The sequence below is a fragment of the Corvus moneduloides genome, chromosome 3 (assembly GCF_009650955.1).
Source record: "Corvus moneduloides isolate bCorMon1 chromosome 3, bCorMon1.pri, whole genome shotgun sequence".
In the NCBI taxonomy this organism is placed as follows: domain Eukaryota; kingdom Metazoa; phylum Chordata; class Aves; order Passeriformes; family Corvidae; genus Corvus; species Corvus moneduloides.
In genome coordinates, this window is record NC_045478.1 from 118,792,334 (window position 1) to 118,817,808 (window position 25,475).

Here is a 25,475-nt window from a genome sequence, read left to right on the forward strand (position 1 = left end):
AAATTCTCCAGAGGAACAAACTTGGGTGAACATGAAATAAATAATCAAAGGACTTTCTACTGCACCAGCCTGACCACTAAAATGGTTCAGTTAGAGGCCAAGCCTGCCCAGCTCATGTTTAAAAAAATGAATTTGAGAGAACTTGGTGTTGCACGTGACCAGTCCTTTAACTGACTGCAGAGTGAGGCTATGTCAGGATGACAATTGTTCTTGTGTTATGTCAACACCGGGCTCTGGCTAACCCACAAGAGGGACACAATTATGATTCCTCTAACAATATTAATGAGTTCTGTGTCTGTCCAGCTCTAAAGGAGACTGAATACCCACCACTCCAACGCTTTCCTGTTTTAACTTGAGCCAGTGGTGAACTGGTTAAGGCACTTTTCAGCTTGTGGTAATTTTGTTCCAAAAGAAGTGTCAGATCCATTGTTCTTATTGCCTCTTAATATGTCTTTGGAATACAAGGGTTAACTTTTCTCAGCAGTGTGATGGACTTCAGTTTAAGTAAGAATCAGCATGAGAGGTTTCAATACTAAATTAGAACTTGATTCTGTACAGAGTTCAAATTTGGTATCAAAAGTGTCAAGATTTGCATGATAATTTGGCTGTGAATTTCTGCATGGGCGGCTGGACATCCTTCATTTGAAACCATGGTTCTGTAGACTTTGATTTCATTTAAAGGGGAAGGAAAAACCCAAAATCCTTGAGAGGGTAATCCAGGGAGCCCTGAAACCAGTCTTTGAACTTGTCCCTGCAATGAACGTAGTGCAAAACTGTGAAGGCAAAACTTTATTAGGAGAACTGAGAAATTAAGTGGATTTGTTCTTCAAACTCCCCCACAGAAACTGCTCCATTGGTTTCACAAGAAGATGAATGTTAGTGAAAATTCCGTGATCAAGCATCTACTCAAAGGTAAGAGCAAAACTCCAATGGATTCTTGGCATTTGGGAAAATGTGAAGCGAATTCTGGAACTCCTGGCTTAGCTTTGTCTTCAAATATTGTATTAAGAAACCAAGCAGGGGAGTGCTTTTGGAGCTAGTGCTGGGTGGGAAGAAAAGGTAAGTCAGAGCAGAATGATAAATAATGTGTTTTTCTCTGAGAGGAGAGGTGTCGTCTTGTTCCTGACACACTGTCAAGAAGATGTTTTACTGATTTGACTCTCTGTGTTGAAGAACACACAACAGTTACTTAGTAAGTGGTTTTATAGGGGATCTCACCCATGTTACAATAAATGGAGCTCAAAGATAACATGTCTTTTATGCTCTTACGCTTTTTGGATGATAACTGTGAAAAATTACCTAGGGAAGGTTAGCAAGCTGTACCTGTGGCCATTTTCTCATGACCCCTGAGTGATAAAGTTTACTATCTTGGATCATGATGTGTTGTCAAATGGCAGGTTTACCTGTCTGGCCAACGAAAAGTAATTGAGGAGTGTTACGGTTTTACAATCCAGGTTTCACCATATTTGTAGCTTTTTGAGCTGTTAGACCTGAACAAAATAGGTCAATGTTGACAGAATAAGGTTGGCTCCCACTTTTCTTCAGATTTTGACTTCTTTGTGTGCACCTCATACCTGAAAGCTTCATATAGGAAGCATGTAGTTTTCTGGAGGTATTGCTTTTGTAATGTCACTTTCAGCTCGAGTTAGGATTTTTTTGGTGTTACGGTGCAGTATTTTTTTGGTTGCTGTTCTAAAATCTGTATCTGGAATCCCAGATCTGCATGAATTTGAAATGGTAATTTCAGAGGCTCCTGTAAGTGGGGAATTGGGTAATCCCTACCAGCTAGAGCTACTTAATAGTAGAAGCTTTGCTGACCTGAGGTTAGCTGTCCACAAGCCATTTCTTTTTGTAAGTATGGGGCCAAGATATGGAGCAGCAAAATTGCCTCTCTTGCTCTATTTCTCACACCCTCCCCTGCAGTAGTGGTTTCATCTGTTGCACCCACATTGTGTTCTGAAAGATATTAGTAATTGGAAAAAAAACAAAACAAAAGCCCCCAAACAGATGTGTTTTGTATGGTGGTTTGTTTTTTTATTTTTTTAAATACTGTTCAGTCTTGGGACAGAAGTATCTGTGTAAACAGATCCTTATGGCTGAGATTTTCTGTAGCTGTTCAATACCTGCTGACTCTGGGACTATTTTTAGACGCTATATACATTAAACATTACTATTTTTAGGTAGCTATCTCAAGTACCTTCGCCTGCATGAAATGTTTTGTCTTGCCACTTGGAGTTTGTCTAAGTCAAATAATAAAAAAGCAAAGTATAAAATCGGGGTGCTTTACATCGGTTACACTTTTCCAGGTAAGCTATAACTAGAAAAAGGAAACATTAAAGAAAAAAGGCTGTTTTGGCAACAAATGACTTAATTAACTTCTGTGGGGAAAGAGCCTTCATGTGGGTATCATTTGGTGTTTGGTGCCACTGGTGATGCCCTGTTTCAGGGACACAGCTTGGTAAATAGATTTCACTGTAACCTCAGAATAACAAAAACACTGGAAATCCTGAACTTCTGTGTACTGGAGAAAACAGATCTCTATTTGTGCTACAGTAGAAAGATAGTTCATGATCCAGATATGAAGGGTGGAAAAAATCTTTTCTTTGAGGTGTTGGAGGTACTGAAGGACCCCAAGATGAAAATGTTTTTCAGGTTAGATGAGGTGTAATGGTGGTAGCACAGCTGAGATGAGACTGGTGCTCAGTGTACATAAAACAGTAGAAAAGGTGTTAAATGAGCTGGAAAAATTAGGAATGATGGTAGCAGTGTGGTGACCAAATGCTCTTCCTTTCCATGAAATGCCTGAACTCCTTGGTATGGACTCTGTGCACATATGTTAAAGGTAAATGGAGCAATTAGGATATCACAGGAATTATGAACCAAAATTCCAAAGTAAATGAAGTGTTTAAATATACTCAAGGAATGAAAATATTGTTATATTAGCACTGGTCTTCAGCTGACCACATACTAGATTGAAGCAGCTTTGTAAAGGAAAACACTTGTGGGAGAAAAGTATGTAATCAACAAAGTTTAAGCTTATACCTTGATTGAATGTTTTAGTGGGAAATAAATGAAAGGCAGATTTTTTTTGAAGAAAAATCTTTTGCTGCGTTAGGGAAATACTTTTTTTTTTCCCCACTTATGTTTGATATTAAGAAATGGTTTTTACAGGATACTAAGGTACACATTTTCCCAGCCTGCAGTTATCATGGATTTTCTTAAATTAAAAAATCCCACAACCAAACAACAAAAAAATCCCAACTTGAAGCAACTCTGAGGGATTTGCTAGCTTATTATTTTGCCCTGAGGTGGGATCAATTTTACCTGTTATTCAAGACAGAAGTTTGTCTGGCTTCCCTTTAAAGCCATTATAATAAAGACTGAGTCTTCCTGCTTTCCTCTGTTCATGCTTGATTATCTTTACCTGGTATTTTGTCTTATCTGTGTAGAATAAGTAGTGAGTTTTTGCAGCAGCTTTTTGCACAGTGGAAGGCTGCTACAGTGTCTCCTCAAATGGGCTTTGTTACACCAAACAAATTCCCTAAGGGCAGTCAAATATAGCACAAATAGAAAAATATAATGTAGGAAAGATAAGGATGACACTTGATGCCAAACCCAAATGCCAAGTGTAGAAACACTCACCCTGTTTGCTTCTCAGACCTTTGCTTCTTGATGCAAGAGTTTTTCCTTCTAAATATCGCCTCGAAGGACAGAAGCTGTTTTGTGGCTTTGCAATTCTGCCTCTATAGTTAGAGGGTTCAGCTTCTCCACAATGTGGGGACTTTTTCCCAGTTTGTAGCAAGTGGCTCTTTGCTGTGGTCTGCATTGGACAGGGCACAATCCTATGTGCATTCCACTTCCACATTCTGGAGGGGAGGGATTAGATAAGTTGTTTCATGAGCTACTCTGTCAAATAGCCTGAGAGACACCTTGCCTCCCATAAGACTTCCACATCTGAATCTCATCTATCAAACAAAAGTCTGATATTTTCTAGGATGCCACAATTTGTGGAAATGAATGAGCTTAATTAAGCTCATGGGAAGCTCTCACAAATGGCTAGAGATAAATATCAAATGGGGTCAATACACTGTCATGAGACTTTTGGCTTGTTACTGGATGTTCCCATCCCTTTGGGATGGCCTAGAGGGCAAGGACTTCTGAGAAGATTGGGGTCGGCCATGATTAAAGCTATATTTAGAAACTTTTTTAATTGCATAGACTTCAGGCACATTAGAGCTGGCTGTTTTTTTTTTTTTTTTTTTTTTTTTTATGGAACAGTTTTCTGTTAGAAAATGCAGTTTAGTGGAAATTGGAGTGTTCCATAGGACTGTGTCAATCTGATCGTAGCTTTTGACAGAAAGGGAAAATTAACTCAATTTGTCAGTGCTTTAGTAATATGAGTGTGTCATTTGGACAATGTGTGCCTTATTGAACTATTTGACATGTTTCATGTTGGAGCTCAAAGCAGAATTAGAGTAATTGTACTCTTACCGAGATACCAGTTTGCATATATGATAACTATTATCTGCTACACAATAATTTGTTGATGATAAATTGTATTAAAGTGGAACATGCGGGTAGACACACAACTTTTACTGAGTGTCACTACCACAGAATGTCATTTATTATTTTATTCTAATAAAATAAAAATTAGGTTCTAGATTAGATTCTAATAAAAATTAAAAATGCTGGAATTTCTTGGAAAACAGAAGTTATCATCAGCTTCAGGAAGAGTTGGCAGAATAAAAAAACCAAATCCTGATGTAAATCAAATCTATTGATGATAAAGATTTTGACCAGTCCTGTGAGTCTCCAATGTAAGTGGTGGCCTCAGATTTTTCTACAGGAAACGTAAAACATTGGAAAGTACTCACTGGCCATAAAGTGTGACTAGCACAGTAAGAATAAGAGGTCTGGGAAAAAATACTGTAGGAACACAAATGATATAAAATAATGTGGAAAGCCAGCCTCAGGGAGAACATGGCCTGCAGTTCCTGATGGATGGCTGGAAATCAGGAGCATTGAGACACAGAGAAATAACCATAAGAAAAAGCAGTATGAGTATTCTGGGTGTACCCAAACATTTTTTGTACAGATAAACACCACCAAGAAATTCCTTTTGAGCAAATTGAGCTCTTGTACTTTGCAAGGGACATGATTAGGCAAGTTGTAAAAGGACATGGGAAAAATGTTTGTTGGGGTGATGGGATCAGCTCCTGGATTTCTATTGCAGCTTGCTGGCTACGACAGTGGGTCGATTGGCAACACATTTATTTGCACTTCTTTGCTGGGGAGAGGAAGGTGTTTGCAGCCTGTCAGTTTGGAGCTCACTTTAAAGGCTAGGTGAACTGCTTAAGACTAAAAACCTGAGGACCAGTTCATGATTATAGTGTTAGGAAACAAAAGTGGAAAAACATAACACAAGGTCTGAGGGTATCTTGTGCTACTCTCTAGTTTTAGCTTGTACTTGGCATTTCCCCTTTGGTGTTTGTTACAACCAGTGAAGGATCTCCTTGCTAGGGCTGTTTCTCGAGAAGAATTTAACATCTAGGTTTGATTCTTGATTGAATTTGGTGCCTGCTTTTGAATTTGCACAGTGGGTTATAATACTGGACATTTGTGGTCTTGCTTCTAGCAGTTTGGTATAGGGAGTGTGCTGATGTGATATACCAGGGATGGTTTGGATCACAAAAGGATCACAGTGTCTGCACAGGTGAAGTACAGAGAACCCTGCAGAGTGGATGTTTCTGCTTTCATCCTTGCAGAAACTCAGCTCAAATTTAGTTCCATATTTTGTAAACTTCCTATTGGAAGTGTTATTTTTAGCACTATGGCATATTTTTGTTTCCCTTTCTCAGCAGCACGACTGTGTTGCATTCATGGCTTGAGCACTTCAGGTAACTTGCCAGCACTGACTAATGCCATCAAGCATAGCTTGTGCCTCCAGAATCCCAACACCTCTCTAGATGACACAGAACCATACACTGGACCCACAAGTTAAAATTCTTAAGTGGAACTGTTGATGAAGGAAAAATTTTTTCATTACATGAGCATACAGGAGGGAATTTTTTTTCTTGGTTTATTTTTCACATTAAAAAAACCACAGGAAAATAATATGATACAACTTAATATATGCTGCTGTGTCCCATCTTGGGGGATGAGTATGTCATTCCATATGCTGTAGCTAAACATAAATGAACTGTTATTAATGATTGCCATAATGTTTTCTAGCAGTTAGCTGGCTGTGATTCTAGGAATTTTTTTCCACTGTGTTTTGAAGGGTTAGGTTATTTAAACTTACTATCAAATAGAATCAGATCAAAGTGAGCTAATTTTTCTTAAACACTAATCATTTTAAGGCTATTGAACTAAATATAGAGTCAGTTCATTAAATCATTAAAACAGCCTGCAATAATGCTCACAAAGTCATTATAGTGCTATTCCCCAGCCAGAGAGGTGGTGTTGCCTTAAGCACAGTTTAATCAAATTAGATGGTGGGTTATGTCCTGGGGTTTCTCCTATTGATATTCATTAAAAATACATGATTTATCACTAATCTCTGTAAGGTATATCCTACTCCTCCAAATGAATTTTGTAAATGTCAGGGGGAAGAAAACAGAATAGTTTATTGTTATAAGAACTTAAGTGTGGTGTGATCACATTTACATTTGTATAATATGTAATTTAGTGATAGATGATAATTTTAATGTGCCTTTAAAATTTTTGTCCTTAGTTAAAAAGTTAACAAAAATGGAAAACCCCCAGGAATAGCCACGTTATATTTTAGTGCTGTATGAGCATATGAATTAACTTTAGAACTAATTATTCTGTAGATTGTCATATAGTTTCTCTTATAGATTGTCTGTAAAAGTTCACTGTTTAATTTCATGTACTCCTTTTGGTACCATTTTCCATTTTTTCCTTTTATTTGGAACACTTCAGCGTAGTAACTCCTCTGTCCTTTCCTCTTCACTCTGTTAATTTTAAGGCTTGCCTTGTTTTAAAAGGCAAGGAAACATTGATGAGAAGACCACGTAGAAACATTTCCCTCTGTGCTGTCACTGCTACTCCTTTTAAGTGAAAATTTCTTCATTAATATAATAATTTTTAATCTGGTAACACTCCAAAAATGAGGTAGAATGATCATGTCACCTAACACCCAAACATGCAGCTGGTTAATGGTGCTGTGAGGCTCTACCACACTTCAGACAGGCTGAAACACATTTGATTAGTGGTTATTTGGAATCAGGACAGTCTTAATTCTTCAAACTGGAATTTGCCTGAATTATCCCAACTCTGAAGTGCCCTGAGAATTTCCGTCATTTTTGTATTGCTGTTACTTGTGAATCTTTGATACCACTGGGAAGCCCAGCTGAATATTCCCAGTGATACCTCTTGCTTTGAGAATTTCTTGGTGTTGTGTTGTCACTTCTGTCCAGGGAAGAGCCACATGCCGAACTTGGTTATGGTCCTGCAGTGCTTTCCCTGGGTCAGGGTTTTAAAAGAATAGGTTTAAGATTTCTGGGAGAAATGGATCGGGTTCTCAGTGCTGTGAAAATCTTCTGTCAAAGCTCAGAGTTCACCCAACACTGCTTAGCTCATGGCTTTGCTATGTGGACACAGAGTAGTAGGAAACTATTTACTTTATTGTTGGGTATTAATCATGTTACCACAGAATTGCCCCTTAATTGAGACTGGCCTGAACTAAAACATAAGTTGCTGTAATTACTGAGGTGGTTTTATAATTGCTGAGAAATTCATATAACAACACTTGCAGTAGGAACTTCAGATGTGGTTTTAAAACCCTGTCCCGCTTGAATTTGTCAGCTGAAATAGCCAAAAGCTATTGTCAATTACGCTGAGGTAGATCTGAACAGATTGCTGCTGTCAGGGGCTCTGCTGTTGATTTACACTGGCACATCTGAAAGAGGAGCTTGGTTCTATACCTTTTAGAAATTGGAAATGTTCTTCTAGGTAGATAATTACTCTGCTGGACACTTGAATACCAGTGGCTTTGGATTTTCTTGGCTGTGGCTAAATGTAATTATGATTCTAGACCAGTTGAAGCCTCTCTAGTTGGTGCTGTTGAAGTTCCCCCCTGCCCCCGGTACACTGCCCAGGAGCTTGTCTCATGCTAACATAAGTAGGTTCAAGAACCTAAACCTGCAGAAAAGCTTTCATATTGGCAGCTGAACTCATCCTAGGATGTCTTACTGTGGGATTTGACAATTGCCAGTTCTAGGTGCAGGAGGAGGTCAGGGATGTACAACATCGTGGGGAGAAAGGCAAGGCAGGAGCAGTGCTGAGAGGAGCTGGAAAGAGTATAGAGCTGTACTCTGAGTTAAAGAACAGTAGTGCTTTTGCTCATGATCTTATTTCCAACCATGTGTGGGTTTTTTGTTTGTCTGGGGTTTTTTTCATACTGAAGTTCAGTGAGTTTTCTGAAAATAGAGCTTTCATTCTACACTTTCTAGCTCTCATTTTGTAAAGGAAAGCTTGAAAAATCCGTCCTAAACATAATGAGGCTTCAATGACTTAAGGCTTGAAGTGCTCAAGAGGTACAGTTCAAGTAGAAAAGATACCCTCTTCTCTTAACTGGCTGCTCTTACCATGGTTTATAACCAAACCCCTGACATTTTTGGGATGCGAGTTGTGGTTGTTGGATTTTTTTCGGTGTCCTGGGCTGGCTGAGTGGAGTAAAGGGAGCAGCCTCAGAGGTGGCTGAGTGGCACAAAAGCCTTGTCTGGGTGTCGGAGCTGCTCGTGCAGGGTGCAGTGTGTGAGACGCTGTCTGCACGCAACCCCAGTGGAGCTGTCGTGTAGGTCTGGCAATCAGCCCACGAGCCCTAATCCTGCAAATATACATCACACACTTCATTTTATACTCGTGAGAAGCCCAGCCTAAATGCAATCCTATTAAATTGTGAGTCTAGAGCTAATTAAACATCTGCCTTTCAGTGATTTTTTTTTTTTGTGTGAGATTACATATAATGTATAGGTAAGTACACACGTATAGGATTCTTTCTATCAATTTTTTAAAAGGCGATATAGTAAATATTTGTTGTTTTCCTGTAACAAGTCCTCATAATAAAGTGGTGATGAATGACACCATCTACTTTACCTGGTTTTACTTTTGTTTCAAAACTTTCCAAAGCCAAGTGTGAGGTACAATAAGGCAGCTGGCTATCATCCATAGGCTCTTCAGCTCCAAAGCCTTTAAGGTGAGATGTGAACAAGACTGTGCCTTAATTATTGGCAGCAACTAGCTTGGCTTTTCAAAGTAATAAATGGGGGTCCTTACAAAGTCTCTTCTTAAGTAGCTAAATGCATAATCCACCCAGGATATTGTTTTAAAATTAATTTCATCTTCAGTAATTTGATCAGAGAAAGAATTGTATTGGTCATTTCTCTTGTGTAAGAACTGTGTCGCACCTTGGGGCAAGGAACATTTATTTTCATGATTAATACCTGTGAGTTTCATGGCCTAATGAGAAAGCCCTAGATGTATTTGAAATGAAATTGCCTTTTTTTTTTTTTTCTTTGACCCTTTGTTCAATTCATGTAAACACTTTGACTACTGTCCCTCTCCTTGTGGATCCGAAGATCCTGTATCACCCACGTTACATTTGTTTGTAGATGCAGTTGCAATATTAAGGCATGGGAGTTCCAAAACAAGTCATTTTAAGTGGACACCTGTATACATTTGTGTAACTTACTACATTTCTCAAAGATGAATAGCCCTGAAATTGTGAAAGTGAAAGTTAATGGAATATTTTGCCCTACTTTCCCTGGCACCTATCCAACCTGACCAAGAAATCTAGTGCTGGGTTTTGTGTTGCTATTTAGTCTATCAGTCTCTTCACTGCAACCTCCTATTTGTTGAAGTCCAGTCCAAAATGTATATGTACCTGAAAAAAACCCCACGTAGTATATTCCTACCTGTACTGTTTTCATCTCATGTAACAGCTTGACTTGAAAGTATTTTGAAGGGATTTTAAACATCCCAGTCTTCCATCTGCCCCAGTGTAAAGGCAGCATTAGTCCTTGATGATCTCACTGCAGTGTCATCTTGCCTTTCTCTAATGTCAGCTCTTGCTATAGCTTGCCTGCATTAAATTGAAGATCTTTGGTGTGAAGGGTATGTCTTAATTCCCCAAATCCTTTATACCCTTATGGCTTTGAATGAATGCTAAAACTTTCAGACTTTATTTGCTGGTATGTTTTTGCACTTGTTTTACTCTGGTTCTCCTGCTCCTTCAAAATCATTATTTGAAAGTGCATCTTGTCCTGTGAAGACCCAAAGAAATTAAAGGAATGCCTTGCAGTGGGCTTGGGGGGGGAAGGACTTTGAGCCCTCATGATAGGAAGGAAAATACTGAAGGATAGACTTACCTCTTAGAGCTACTGGTGTCATTAAATACTTACCCAAGGTGTCCAGGAGCTTAGGGTAGCCAGAACTCCACTGCGTAAGGCAATTAAAATGACTGATGTCTTGATAAAAAGGCAACATGTTGTTGATATTTTGGCTATTTGGTGTTGTATAGGCATGGTTTAAATGCTGCATTTGTGTTTCTGTCTTAACATCTGTGGTGGTGAATGTCAACTTCAAAAATAAGAAGCAATTGTGCCTGTTGAGTCGGGGTGCCCTGAGAAAGGCTTGGAGTAGCTGGCTGTGGCCCACCTCATTCAGGTCTCCTGGGCATTAGTGTGATAGTCTGCTTGCAACACTGGTAATGCCCAGCTGCTGAGCTGTTTTGTGCCAGAACATACAGGAACAGCTCTGGGGGGAGCCAATTCAAAATCTGCTGGTCGGAACACCGGAGAGCAGCCTTGGATGGGACTACACGGGCTGGTTCAGTGCTCTGTAGAAAGAGTTGAGCTAACTTGGAGTACGTCATGCAGCCATCAGAAGATGACCTGTGCTGGCTCCTCAGCTGACAGGCGCTGGGTGAGAAGCAGCATGTGACAATGCAGCTGTACTTTCACCTCAGATAGTGGCATCTTTGGGCTGAGGTTGTTTGGCCAGTGCCATTAACTGCAAGATGCTGAGCTTTGTTTAACAAAACAAATGTTACCTTAAAACATAATTGAGCTAAATCAATAGCTGTGCTGCTCTGAATGCAGTGCTGGTGGAGCCAGTGCCCCTGGTTTTCATTTGAGATGCTGCTGGTAAAATTAATTTCAAGGATTAATCCTTCCCTGTGCAGAAGATGAAGCACTTTCGTTGTTTATACTTACTGTGTCCCAAAAGAAGGATAGAGCAACCAAGAGAAGCAGAAGCTTTATTTTACCAGAGAAGAGGAAGTAATTCTGGGAGGGTCTCTGAGGACTTTTGCCATTAGGTCAAGACCCAAGATTGGAAGCTCAGGGTGCAGGATGGAGTTCCCGTCTTGTCTCAGCATATGAAACCTGCTTCTTGTGACCTGTCACGTAAGCATGGTCTGTTAGTCACTCTTTCCCCTGAAAAACGTTTCTGCAAATAGAATAAACCATCCTTTCATGTTGGTGCAAATGCAAAAAGTGTGAGTATTTAACAAACTTACATATAGTTTAGTTAACAACTTGTGTGGTAGATTTGCCATCCACCCCCTAAAATAAAGACTGATGTTTCCATTAATTACATGATGATTACTTTCCAGCAGGATAAATCAGCCCCTGCTGAGCTCCAGGCTGCCACAGCTAGTCTGGTACCTATGCCTGAATTCAATACTTTAAAGCTGACTTCAATATTTCTTTCACAAGTAGTACCTGTCTGAAGGCTCCTAGACATAACTACAGACATCTGTAACGTCAGGCGAATCCCTGCCTTCTGGGCAAGTCTGAATCACTTCCTTTGTATTTATCAGAGATAAAAAGTAAACATGCTTATGGAACTTATCATGTTTCTGTTCTGCTTGTAACATCACGTGTGTGCACATCTGAATGCACAAACCCATAAAGTGAGCTCAACTTTTAAAGCATTTGCTTGTATGATTGGTAAATCAGATATTTCCCTATGAATTTGACATTGTCCTGACTTTATTCTCCCGGGGATTTTGGAGGAGTGTCCAGATGCTATGAGCTTATTGGCTCATGGTGGTTTTCCCACTAATTCACTGATTATTTCTCACTAATTTCCACATTCATGTGTGCATCTGATATGTATGGCGTGTGTGAACATATGTGCTGTTTCAGTGAGAAAGACACAACCATGGTCATGTTATGTAAATAAGAGTTTATCTGTTCAAAGCACTACTCAGGAGCGCATGATTTGGCGATGGAAACAATTTCTTAATAAGTGGTGTCTGGTTTTAGTTCTGGCTGCTGTCTTTTCAGACTAGACGGCTTTTGGCTGTTGCACATTTTTGTTTCCCTCTCTTTCATCCATTGTTCTTTCTAACACAGGTCTCTCACTGCTCAGTGCCTTCCAAGATGTTCCCCAGTCTGAAATGACTCGCCTGTCATTGCTGTTCGTAACTTGCCAATTTGGTTTGATGTGTGGTGGAATTGAATTCTCTTTTCTTGGTAACCAAAAATGTATTTTCTGCAGCTGCATGGTTTGGGACACTGTATGTACAGAAATGTTGATGGTGATTATTGTGGTAATGAAAGACTACCTCTTGAGTTCTCAGCAGTCAAAAGAGTCACTTATAATAATGAAGACATTTGAATACAAGGCCAGTAGTCTTGTTCCTGTTTTACTTCAGGGTCTCTTAGGAGGTTTATCTATGTTCACAGCTACATTTTCGTTGCTTGCACTTCCTCATGTGTCTCATCTTTAAAAACTCATCATGATGTTGATATCACTTGACATGCCTGGCCAGCATACAGCATCTGTTATTTTCCACACTAAGGCCACTACCCCCTGGAAGTGTAGAAAGAAGGATTCCTTCTTTTTAATGCTCTGTGCCTCATGATTTGATTGTCATATATGACTTCATCCCCGCTCCATTCACATTCTGAGTTGCTGTCTTTTTGAATAGCCGTCCTGAGAGAAGGACAGACACTTAGGAAAGTCAGTTCAGGTGGATGCATTTTCTGACATCAGTGCTGCGTAGCTCACTGGGATCGAGCCCACATTCTGCATCACTGAACACCCTTTTCATGGGGCAGCATCCTGTGATTGATGTCCTTGTTCACCAGTTCCTTGTGAAGGCTGTGCTGCCTTGAATTAACAGTGTCCATACTGCAATTTTGTCTCTCATTCATACCAGTAGTTCGTCTGCATCTGAAGGGCTCAAAAGATGGTGTCTACAAACCCTAATAACCTCTGGGCCCAGCTGCATTTTTAGCAGTGGTATCTTCGAAGTTGCTTTACGGATTCAGCTTGTAGCTCCTGCAGTAAAAGCAAGGATGGACTGTGTGTAGTTTTGTAGCTGTTTCCAGCTTCAATGTGTGTAACTTTTTCCCATATTTGTGCTTTCTAGCAAATGCCTGGAGATACGACTGTGCTCTGCCACCTCTTCTGCCATCCTGTCTCCTGTGCCCATACCCCCAGTTTTGATTCTAGGTTTCAGAAATCCTGCTGGTTGCTTTTGCTGGTGACATCAATATTTCTTTGTGGCAGGCTGGTTCCCACATGGCATTCCTTGGCATCTGCTGGTGCTCACTGTGCTGTGAGGTAACTGCTATCCTTCCACAATACCTTTGGCAATGAGTATTGTGACTGCTCTGGCCAAGTCAGGTAGTATTTCTTGATGAGTGTTTTTTCAAAGGCTTTGCACAACTTCTGTGTCTATGCAGGAGTGCTGTTACCTGGCTCTCAGAAGGAATCAGGTGGATACAGAGGTCAGGAAGACGCAAAACAATTACCTACCTTTTCAGCAGCCTTATACTGCTTATCCAGCTTGTGGGTTCTGTGGCTTTAGCAGTGATGCCATCGGCATTTATTCTATTGCTCCCATAGTTTTTCTTTCATGTGATGGGTGCTTGGTGAAGCGGGTGCTTGGTGAAGCAGGTGCTCTATTGGCTAGGCTGTTCTACTTTTCAGGTGTAACGTGCCTGGGAAACATCAACTACTTCAGAAACGTTTTGGTAATATCAGAGAGACGTCAATCCTTTCTGAGCTTGGGGCTTTGGGTGTGTGCATGTGTGTGGCTGGTGATGTCTTTGAAGATGCTTGTATTCCACTTACACTTGCAAAAACATGGCTGACTTGCCCCCTAAACTGTTTAGGGACCCAAACCTTGATCTCTAGAGGCCCCTACTGTTGACCTTACACGATGTGGAAGTGGGACTTCAGAGGGGAGGCTGAGGTGGTTAAGGTGTCACCTGAAGTATGGAGGAATGAAGTTTGTGTGTCTGCTCAAACTGAGCAGATGAGGAATCTGAGTTTCCTAAGGGAGTACTTGAAACGGTAGGTGGCTAATTACTCCAGGGGCTCTCCCTCACTTCTTGTTTCCTTGCTGGAGGAAATGGATGTGAATGCTGCATTGCTATGATGCTAAAAGTATCATTGCTGGATGCTACTGATTGTGGGAAAGACAGGCAGGATGCTGAAATGCCACCAATGCCTGTACACTTCATGCCTGATCAGTTCTGGAGCCTTCCCTATTGCATAGTGCCTCTGTGCCTGTGGAACAGCTTGTATCCAGGCAGTGCCATGTCTCACGGTAGTGGAAGGCTGAGCATTGCAAAATCAGAAAGCTTTGAGGACTCCATGAGAGGATAAACTTCTCCCATGGTGAGTGCTATTGCATTCATGACTTCAGGTGAAACAGTGGCTTCTGTGCCAGGAGTTTTTCAACCAGGTGTTCTTTCTCCTCAGTCTACTTGCAGATTGAAGGCTATGGTTGTTGTACTGCTGGGTCATTTCAATTTTGCTTTTGTGGGTACAAAAGTGTTGCTTTCTTCTTTTGTGTAGTGCTGGGGAACTTCTTGTAGCTAAGTGCTGTCACTGATGACTTACAAGCAATTTGGTGTTGCTTTTATTTCATGCATTATTATCCTTGACTGCTAAACTATTTCAGGCTTTACCAAATACTTAACCTTGGCTGGTTTGCATCACACTAATATCACATATGTCCAAAAGTTAAAAGCAGTAGTTTTAAGAGTATTAGGAAAGTTGCAAGATTTCCAAGGGCAGGAAAAGCCAGAGTCAAAGCTGCTTGGAGAACTTAGCTGGACTTTGTCATGTAAAAGGATGAAAGAACCTGAAGTTTTGAAATCATGCTCTGCTTCCCGAGTTCACAAATAAAAGAGAAATCTGATAGTAGGAGTAGAATGGTGTGTGGGCATGCCGTTAAAGACTCTTTGAGTGCCCCAAAGGGCCCAACTCAAGGAATTACTGGTAATCTTCATCCTAGGGCTTCTTAACCTTTTGAAGCCTAAAGCTGGCAAACTAAAAGATTAAACTCATGTAGGTTTTGGTGAATAATTCCCCATGTTTTGAGGACTACAGAAGACAAGCTCTTTAGGTCTGCCCTGTGGATATCACTGCGTGCATTAATGGGATAATGGAGACCTGCAGCAAATTGCTGACAGTCTGGAAGCAGGGTGGGATGCTCTGCCTGCAAGAGTATTATAGGTATTTTCTAGTAGTACAGGTAAGAATTTAAAGGTATTGAAACCAGTTCTAAAGTCCAGATGCAAAGAGTGTGAATACTCCCCTCCCCACACAAAGAAAGGGTGCTGACAAGAGGTGCAGGATACAGTGGTTGTTCGCTTTGGAAGCAGAGTGATCAGTGTGTGTCAGCAGCGTCTTCCAAAACTGAGGAGTCTGCTGTTCAAGTGTTTGCCAACCAGATTTCTATTCTCCAGTGGGAATACTGAAAAGATCAGCTCTGTGGATTTTAATCTGCGTTTGGGATCTCTCAAGCCACTGGCTAAAAGATGAAGACAACTGGTTTGCAACTTGAATTATGTTTCTTTTATGTAGATACAGTGGATTCAGTATGTCATATCAGTACAACAAAAAAGGGAAGTGAATTATCCTGGGCCCTAAAACCATTGTTGGGGATGGAAAAGATTTGTAGATGTTAGTTAACATACTTTGACAACTGTTTGCCAAAGCCGTTCATTACATCTGCCTCTGCATTAGAAAGGGCACAATATTTCATTTTCCATTTCCTTTCACAAATAGAAAATTAATTGCATAGACTTGCAGAAAGTGCAGATATAACTCGTTATGTATTGTTAAGGCTGTCTGTGATAAATTTATCAAGCTTAGACAAAAAGTACTCTGAAATCACAATGGATCTATCTTAATTAACGTTCTTTAAGAGACAGTTACACCTGTTTGGAAATGGGAGGTAAAAGACAAGTTTTCCAGAAGCACAGTAATAGTGGTCTCTGGTTACTGAGTAATAATGGTCTCTGCTAGAGGACGCTGGCAAACATAAACTATACTTTGTTTTGAGCCCTGTTACTACCTTTCACTAATCAAATTTGAAGTCCTGTTTTGCAAATTAATGATTCCTGTGCATCTGTTAAAAAAACCCAAACCTCAGCTGGGCTGTAATGACCATGCAATAATGGTTATCTTGCTGTTACCAGTGATGTAATTGAGCAGTTATATGGGGTGAAGGTGAACCCATTAAAGTCCGTCTCTATTAATGCAGTTATGACATATGCTGTTTATAGAACTCCCAGCCATAAAACTATCCTACTGTTATCCATTCTTGGTTATATTTGCTGATACAGCTTATCTCTGCTGGTGCCACTGGAGTGGTGCTGTGGAGACTGTACTTAATGACAGTAGAAACCAGAGGGTGATCAGAAATGGTGTCACAGTTAGAGGCACAAACAGGAGGAGGTCAGGGACATGAAGACATGTTACTGCGGTGTGCCGAGTTGCCTTGGCAAATAAATACCACAGGATGAAAAGATAAGGGAGAAAATGGGAAGTTTTGCACTTGTGGGTGAAGGCCGGCGGACTTGCTGATGGATGGCTGAGCGCTGAGAAGAGTTTTCAACGAGCTGATATTTCACTCTGTTTTACTCTGGATTGAGGTTGCATCCTGGCTATAGATTCCATGGGGGAAGAGCACTAATGGACTGGCAGCCAGAGGCTCTCGGGCTGAGGCCTTATGAGGTTTGGGTGAAGAGGGAGTGTGGTGAGCACCAGTGTCTTCATCACTGTCAATCTACAGTAAAACACCTTCCGTCAAGACAGCCTTAATATGTATTTTAAGTTCCACAGTTGTTAGATTGTGATTTAGGAGTTATCTTGTTATCTGCAGGTTTGGTTTCACAGATCATCTGCTCTTAGAGCTTTTGTTACAGGCCTCACTTTCAGCTTGTGGGTTATAAACAGTCAGAAACTTCTGCTTTTCCCGAGTGCTTTTCCGACACCATCCTCTGACCTACATTTCACCCCTTCCTGCACTCCTTTCCCCCACTCTGAATTTTTTGAGTGCTGAGATCAGCTCTTCATTTTTACCAGTACTTTTTAGGTTTGAATTCTAACAAGAGAAAATAGAACTAAGTTTAATGCAGTGTCTTTCTATTTTTCTTGTTGTGTTTGCTGAGAAACTCAAACTTTAAAAAAAGAAACCAATCTGCAGAAGCCAGTATCAGCCTATTTCTGTAGTTGCTTCAAACAGTTCTAGAGTTCCTTGAGCTTTTCTGCTCAACTATGCAGATGTGAAACATTCCTCCCTCGGTCTGAGCATGTACAGGCCTCTCAGTGGCAGAACACGATGGAATTTGTGTGATGCACATACCTCAGTCCAGTCACAAGTGTCATTAATAGCAAAACTATGTTAGAATTTTCACTAAACAAGCCTGAAACTCAGACTTCAAAAAGCAGGTATTTTTGGGGTTTTTTTCCTGAAATGGTGTTTGTTTTACTTAGCTTCTGAGAGTATCAAGGGTTTACCAGTGCAGGGATCTGACTAAATTAGTGACTTAAAGGAATCTGGTGGAGAAGATCTAGTTGTGGGTTTTTGTTCTGATCTGTACATTAGTGTGTACATGTGAAACAATCTTTCAGTCTGCAAGGGCACTGCTGCTGCTGTTGGTGGAAGGAGTTTGCAAAGACATCTTAGTGCACTTGCTGTTTTAGTGATAGACCCATTTCTTCTCTGTTTAGAACCTCGTTATAGCCCTGTTCTGTAGGAAAATACACAGTGGTGTTAAAAGGGCATATTTCCTATCCTTCCTTCTGTTTCTTTCCTTGCTGCAGCTCCAAATGTACTCTTTGCTATTCACCACTGTCCCATTTTCTCTGTTACAATGCTGTCAGCAGAACAGCTGATGCTGACCTCCTACATGCCATTGTTATGCTTTAGTACCAACATCCCAAGGTAGGTGACAGAGTTTTCATTTCTTGGCTGTTATTTGAAATTCTAACTTGGGTAGGTTTCACTGCCTTGGTTAAAACTCTGGGCATGAACTGAAGATTCTCTTTCACAGACAAACAAGGGAAAAAAGTTCTGACACCATAGAATTGGAGTATGCTGTTCAGGCTCATAAAATATACCAAGTAGGAAGAATGGAGCTCCTGGCTTTGAATTTAGCACATCAGTGGTACATGGACTTAAATTTATGATGTCTCAGCCTTTTTATTCTCCTGCACTTTTCAGTGGTGGTCATCACTGCTTTTTTCATCTTATTGATAGAAGACCTTGAGGTTTAGTCACATGTGACTTTTACCTCTGCCAGTGCCATTCCTAGATTAGATTAGAGATTAGGTTTGTCTTCTTTTTCTTCATCCTTCTGGCTCCACATATTTGAGTCTACTGGCTTCCAGTCTCTTTGAGATCAAACTACTGTGTCCAGCAAAGACAAACCTGTGTCTGATTCTGTAATCTGAGCAGTTGCTCTCTTTCAGTCAGTAATTATCCAGAATTTTTGGGCATTTACTGCTCTGTCTATTTTAAGACCTCAACCCATTCCCTGGTTTAGAAGACGGTGGAAAGTGAATGGAAAAAAGGGAGATTTGTGAGGAGTTGAATGCTTTTCATTTGCTTCCAGAGCTGCTTCCCCATGGAGGACTTCTAAATCAACTACCAAAATCTTTGGTTTAAACTTTTGCTTACATCCAAGAAATAGGTTTTCTATGTCAGTTGCTTTATGATAAATCTGAATACCCATTTCTGGTGTCCAGTTTGAAAACGTTGATTCTTCTCAAAGAATATTTTAAAAACAGAATAATGAGTAGTATGTATATCTGACTTTTGTTGCTTGGATTTGCAGATGAAGAATATGAGTTTGGATCATAGGTTTAAGGTGCAAGGTTAGGTTTATTAACAGGATTGGTATGTATCATAGAAGGTGAGCTCACAAGCCATGGTTTGGCACAGCACACAAAACATCCAGATAACCTTAAGCAACTGAATTTCAGACTGATTTCAATTAGATCCTTGTCAGGGTTGCACCAATCAATTTTAGAAGCAACAGCATGTAACTTCTGTGACACAGCTTTCACAAACTGCGTAATTCATAATTAATGTTATGTGGACCTTAAGAGGTAGAACAGTGCACAAATACTCTGCGGCCTCTTCCCTGTGCATGAAATACTCAGTATTTGCAGTGAACCTCTATTGAATTGGCCCATACCCCGCAGAAGTTTACCTCAAACTGAAGAAGAAACAAAGAAATTGTATTTAAATTTTTAATTCAAAAAGAATAGTGAATGCTAATTACCTACAGCATAAAATAGGCTGTTAAAGCAAGACTTTGTGATTTCTATTAGTTCGCTCATCTCAAAGGCTAGTGTGTGTGCATAAATGTGAGCGAGCTTAGAAGTTTAAATGTAGTGTGATTTTTTTAAAACAAATAATTTAAAGATATAACTTGTGGATGTAGAAACATTGCTGCAAAAAGTGCCCTGTTTCCACGTTTCCCATCCTTATTCCTTCACAGGAATAGCTGAAAAGGATTAATGTCCCTCAGTAATGCAGAGCCATGGTGAGATGCCCTCTTTGGGCTCCCTCTCTGCAGGCCAAGGGCAATAATGCTCCAGCTGCTAATCAACACCAGCACCAACAGTCTCTCTTCTGTGTCAAGCAAAAGTGCCAGTCTAGTTCAAGCGGTTCAAACAGCTGGCTTGAAGTCACCCAGCTGATTTTGTCTGTCATGTGTTAGGAAGTGAACATCTGAGCTCCTCTGCTGGCAGAGGAGTGGATGGGGAGAAGAGTTCACAGCAGCACTATCCTCAGTTGGACTGTGAAGAATCTATCAATGGCCCAATTGTCTTCACAGGATCTTTTGTGCTACAGTTAAGGCACTGCCTGTTGTGTGTGGACACGGCTGAATGCAGAGGAATGGATCTGCATCAGTCATAGCCACATCAGTAGGGAGAGAGGAGATATTGCTGTGTGGGCTACTTGTACTGTCAAGAAAAAAGGGAGAGCTCACTTCCTCTCCCTGCAAAGCCATCCCTTCCTTCCCAGCCCCTGCAATTATCTGCTCCAAGCTGTTTTTCCACTAGATTATCTGCAGAGTAGTTTTACAAGAAGCATTGAGAAACAAGCCAGCATAGAAGCAGTAGAAGGACTCGGGAATTAATTTCTTTCTGATGTCCTGGTGTGTTCCAAGTCGGCTTGATACAAGATACACAGAGGTGGCCACTAGGCTGTGTGTCTTTAGTATGAGCAAAGAGACAAGATTTCTCAAAGTCTTTTCCCTTCTCAAGACAAGGAGTGTGCAAGAAGCTCCTGATTTTGGAGTTTCCTAGTACATCACAATCTGCTTTCCTCTGGAGATGACCAGAAGGGGGAAATTGATGAATATTTATTCATCCCGAGGGACAGCATGAGCTCCTCCAGTTTCACAACCCATCATGATTCACCCAGCCATGTTTGCTTTTTTCAGTTTGATAGAATTTATATATTTTACACTGAGCTGTACTATGAGCAGAGCTCAAAGCAACTGCATGTGATGGGATTGATTCTTTGTAAATGAACTATTTTCTGTTCCAGAGGTCAAGCTCAGAATGTCATAGTTACTTTTTCATTTGGGAAGGACGACCTCTTTTCTCAGGCAGGAAACAAAGGCTTATGGTAGAGAGCATTTCTTGGAACAGTGACTCTTTAAATAACTGTTCTGTAGAGCACCTAAAATACACCAAAATACCTGGTCCTAGTATGAGCCATGGAGGAAGTTTATGCAGCTACTTACTAATTTGACACTTGTGTCAGTGCTTGATGTGCCGCTCCACTCCACAGTGTAGAAGCAGTGGAGAAGTAGAGAAGCCCCACAACTGCAAGCGTGGTGTGACTGCACGTTCTTCACATCGCTGGGTTCACAGCAGGACTGGGGTTGTACTTCTGAACGTGGATTCAGAGAGGACTTCTAACATTTCTAGGTATGTATCTCTGCTGAACCTCTAGCAAAAGGTGGAGTAAGGCCTAGTGTTAGCATGCTGGACGGAGGAAAGCGTTAAGTATGTATCTGTATCAGCAACCAGCAGCTGTCAGGATAAAGGAAGTTGTGTGCCAGTGGGTGCATGCAGCAGCATCCTGTTGTGGAGAAAAGTGCTGACCACACTTCACCTTTTGAGCCAGCTGTCTTCAGGGATTTTCTATCAGAATCCATCTTCAAAATGCTCCTTGTCTTCCAGCCTCCTCTAAAGTTGTCTTTGTCTTCAGGTCAGTTATTCTTCATAAGGTTCTTCTCCAAATTTCTGTAAAAACCCAGGGGATACTTGACAATCCACCGGAACTGAGTAAAGCTGAAGTCATGACTTGGCAATGTATTTTTGATAAGCTGACTTTCAGGATTTATTCATTTCTACTGCATGTGTCTGCAACTCAATCCAGTAGGCATAAATGACACATAAGCAATGGAGTAAAGGTTATACCTGAAGTGAATTTTTCTTTTATTTTTTCCCCTTTTAAAAATTGTTTCTGCAACAGACTTTCAAAATCACTTGTACCATTGTGGGGTCATCTCAGATGCCTTTGATATCCAGGTGTATTTTTCTTAAAAAGCTTAATTTTTCAGACCATAGATACTTGGCACAGTTTTGTTTCTTAGCTCTGAAAAATTAAACCTTCAGAATCACTTACCATTGTGTCCAGTTGCTCTTTATTTTACCTGCAGTTAATAAACTTTGTAATATGGACTGATTGTACCTAAATAGTCAATAACATTTTCATTATCAGCTTCGTTATCAGTTTCTCACGGAGGTCACAAAAGCAATGAGTCCTGTATTATGTTGTGGAGGAAGAACAGGGCTTTCAGGATGAGTTTATGGAGGGGGCAAAGGTGAGAGGGGACCCTTGGGCATGTGCAGTATTCTGCATGTGAGGCTGATGGTGGTTTAGTAGCAGAACTGGGAGTGCTGGGGCTCAATAATAGGAAATGAGGATGACTAAGCAGAGGGGAGAAGCTCAGAACGAGGCATCTGAAGATGATGTGATGACACAGAGGAGGATGTTAGAGGAATTCAAAGCACAGAGTAAAATGGCTGGGGCAAAAGGCCCAGGCAAAAGGAACATTACTTTCATAATCTGCATGGGAAGGAAGGGATCAGGAAGTGCCTGAAGGGAGAAGGTGGGTGTAGTGGTTTGGTCCAAAATACTCATTACTGTATGAACATTACAGAGAGAAGGGTTACTGTGACATGTTCCTTGGAGATAGATGATGAATGTTTTATTCTCTGAAACCAATTACTTTAGAAGAGCACAAAAGGATGGGAGTCACTTGACTAAATGTGGACACCTGCATGTAGGTACTGATACCTCAGCTTGCTATTTAAATCTTCTATATTGTCTAAGTCTCTGTGAATGGGAGAGAAAAATATTCACAAATGGGTTGGGTTCCTGAGGGCAGGGCCTTTACAGAACCCTGAGTAGCTCTGCAGTTTTACAAGTTTCTCTTCATTCTGCAGGTGCTATCACCCAAAAGGCCCTGTAAATTGCTGGTCAATTTATTGGTGCTAGGTTGTTTTTTTTGGCAGTGCTTAAATGTAAGCTGATTTCTTCTGAAAATAGGATAACAAAGCAAAGGTTACCCATCACTCTTAACTAGATGGCCATTTAGACCCAGATTCACTAGAAGCCTGTGATGTACCTGAAATTAGAAAGCAAGTGTCTCCAGCTGATAAAACCAGAACCAGAGGAACACAATGCTGTGGTGACTGTAATAATATGACTGTATTGTGTAATAACTATAATAGTGATGGTATCTGCAAGTGTAACCTTTAATTACTCTGCCTGTTTCTGCAAACTCTTTAGGAAGGAAAAATAACACCTATTTGACACATGTTGTGAAAATTAAATTTCCCAATAGGAAAAGAGTGTAGGAATGTCTCTGCAATGTCAAACCAAACTCCCTTCTAACACAAGGTTTTTGTCTCTGATGGTGACCAATAGTAGATGCATAAGGGAGAAAAGAAAATATGTGACAAGTAGAGTGTGACACTGACTGGATTGTAATTTCCTACTTTCAGCAGTCTGCAGAATTTTCTGGGTCTGAGCTTGCTTTTGAAGCATCTTGTGTAATAGCCCAGAATGGTGCTTTCCTTCATTTATGCATCTATTTGCTTTGATTGCTTCTGTCCCCTGGCATTGGGTCTTCCTGTCCAGCTCAGTGTCACATGTAGTGCATTCCAGTTGATTTAGGAGCCTAACACCCATTTTTACAAGGGATACATGAAACCAGGTCTTCTGAGAGTCGCTAACTATTGCCCATAAAGGGAGTTTTCTGGAGTGATTTTTGGGAAAATGTTGTCGGAATCTGTGTAGGGTTTTGGGACTGAGGGTAATGAATCAGTTAAATGCTATTTTGTGTTTGAAGAAGAAATGGGGGGGAAAAAAGGGCTATAGAAATGAGATGTTTAAGTTGGAGTTATCCAGTATTAGAGAATTTTACATGTGACGCAAGAGAAATATCATTGCTACTGGTAGAGCAGACATCTGAAATACTCGTGTATTGGAGTTCTCTAGTCCCCTTTTTAGATGAGGTGTAAGCAAATAAAAAACTGTATCATCTATGGCTGGTGCACAAGACTACAGTACAGTAAAAGATTTATTTATCAGCCAAAACTTTGTTCTGCTGTATCTCTGCCTCTGTTATAGGCACAAATATTAGTTTCTTTTACACTGTAGGTGGTTCTTGTCAAAGGGAAGAGGGGAAGAAGGTCATCCCTGCTGTCCCCTTTTTTGTACTGACTTCTCTCCTAACACTTGCTAAAAGTAGCGCTGAAATCAGTCTAGGTCCCTTAACTTCTCCTGAGGGAGGATGTGGAGCGAGGTGAAGGTGTCTACTACAAATACATAATTTTCTTTTCACTTCATTGTTCCCTCTCCATCTGACTTGGCAGGTGAGTGGGAATGGTGTGCAAATCGATCTCGAGGCAATCAAAGACACGGCAGCTGGCCAGAGCTGAACACCGATGCGCTGATCGCCTCCAAATCAATTCACATGCTGCTCTTGCTCAGGTTACCTACCACTTCAGCAGGGAGGGATGGATGGGGAACTGAGGAGAAAATTACACAAAAAGTATTCTGGGACCTTTCTAAGTGGGCCACTTTTGTGCAACACTCCTTCTCTCATACGTACATTTATACTTTAGATGTAAGGATATGATAAGGTCACAATGCAGTGCCTTGTTTGAAACTCAGATGTTGCTCAGAGGGAGCAGACTGGGGTCCTGGAGAATGCCTGGGAAATTGTGTGGAACAGATGGAGCAATCCTGCACCTTCCTCACTGTTTTCCACCTTGGTGTTAGGTATTTAACCAGTCAAGCATTGCTGTTGGGATGTGCATAAGCTTAAATAATCCTGTGGAGTGTTGTGCCATGGGGAACTGTGGCTCCTAATTTCTAAACACTCCTCAAGGTGAGCAGCTTTTGTTTTGCTTTAATAAGCCAGGAGTTGTGCATGTCGAAAGTGCCTATTGTACAAAGATCTCAATTTACTTGGCAAACTTCCATGCATTAAGTCTCCCTGCTTTGCTGTCAAGGAGTGAGGTATTGTTATCTCCATTAAGAGCAAGTGAGCCAGGAATAAATGCCTAGTCTCTTCGTATTGCTGCTGCTTCCTTTTATTTTCCTATCTTCTCATGGATAGTAGCCCTTAATTTAGAGTGTAGATTGTTGAGACTGGAGATGGTTCTGGCTCCTACAGAAGGGGGACGGCACCTCATCCCCATGCCAACAGAAGGACATCTCCCTTTTTCTTCTACAAGTGGCTGGCTGTGACCCAGTTCAGTGCTGTCCTTAGGGATTCTCTTGTCTGTGCCACAGTTGCCATGGTCCCTAGGGAAGCAGTCAGCAAATAATTTAGGGGTAGGACCACCCAGCAGCCTCTTCTTCCTGCCAGTCACTGACATGAGACCTTGGCAAAAGGCTCAGTCTCACGTGGGAACGTGTATGCATATGCACAGAGGGTAATCCTGCAGGGAACCCTATCCTACACAAGGGTAGCCATGAATTGGATCTTTTTGCTTCATACATGGAACATGTCTCCTGGCGGGGGGAAATAAATGCAGCTGGCTGAGTGAATTGCTCAAAGCAATGCTGAAAGGCAGTGGCAGATCTGTGGAAAGACTTGGATATTGTGTGCTCCAGCCACGCTGCTTGCAATAACACCTGGATGTTATATATG

The 25,475-nt window shown here is 40.9% G+C and overlaps 1 protein-coding gene across 1 annotated transcript in view; it reads left to right on the forward strand.

The window, feature by feature from the left end:
• The first annotated feature begins 846 nt into the window (after window positions 1-846).
• BCL11A (BAF chromatin remodeling complex subunit BCL11A) overlaps window positions 847-25,475 on the forward strand; it is a 127,885-nt gene continuing 103,256 nt past the window's right edge. Inside the window, exon 1 of the mRNA XM_032103773.1 lies at window positions 847-912. Coding sequence (XP_031959664.1) covers window positions 870-912 — 43 coding nt within the window. The 5' untranslated portion in view covers window positions 847-869. The remainder of the gene's footprint in view (window positions 913-25,475) is intronic.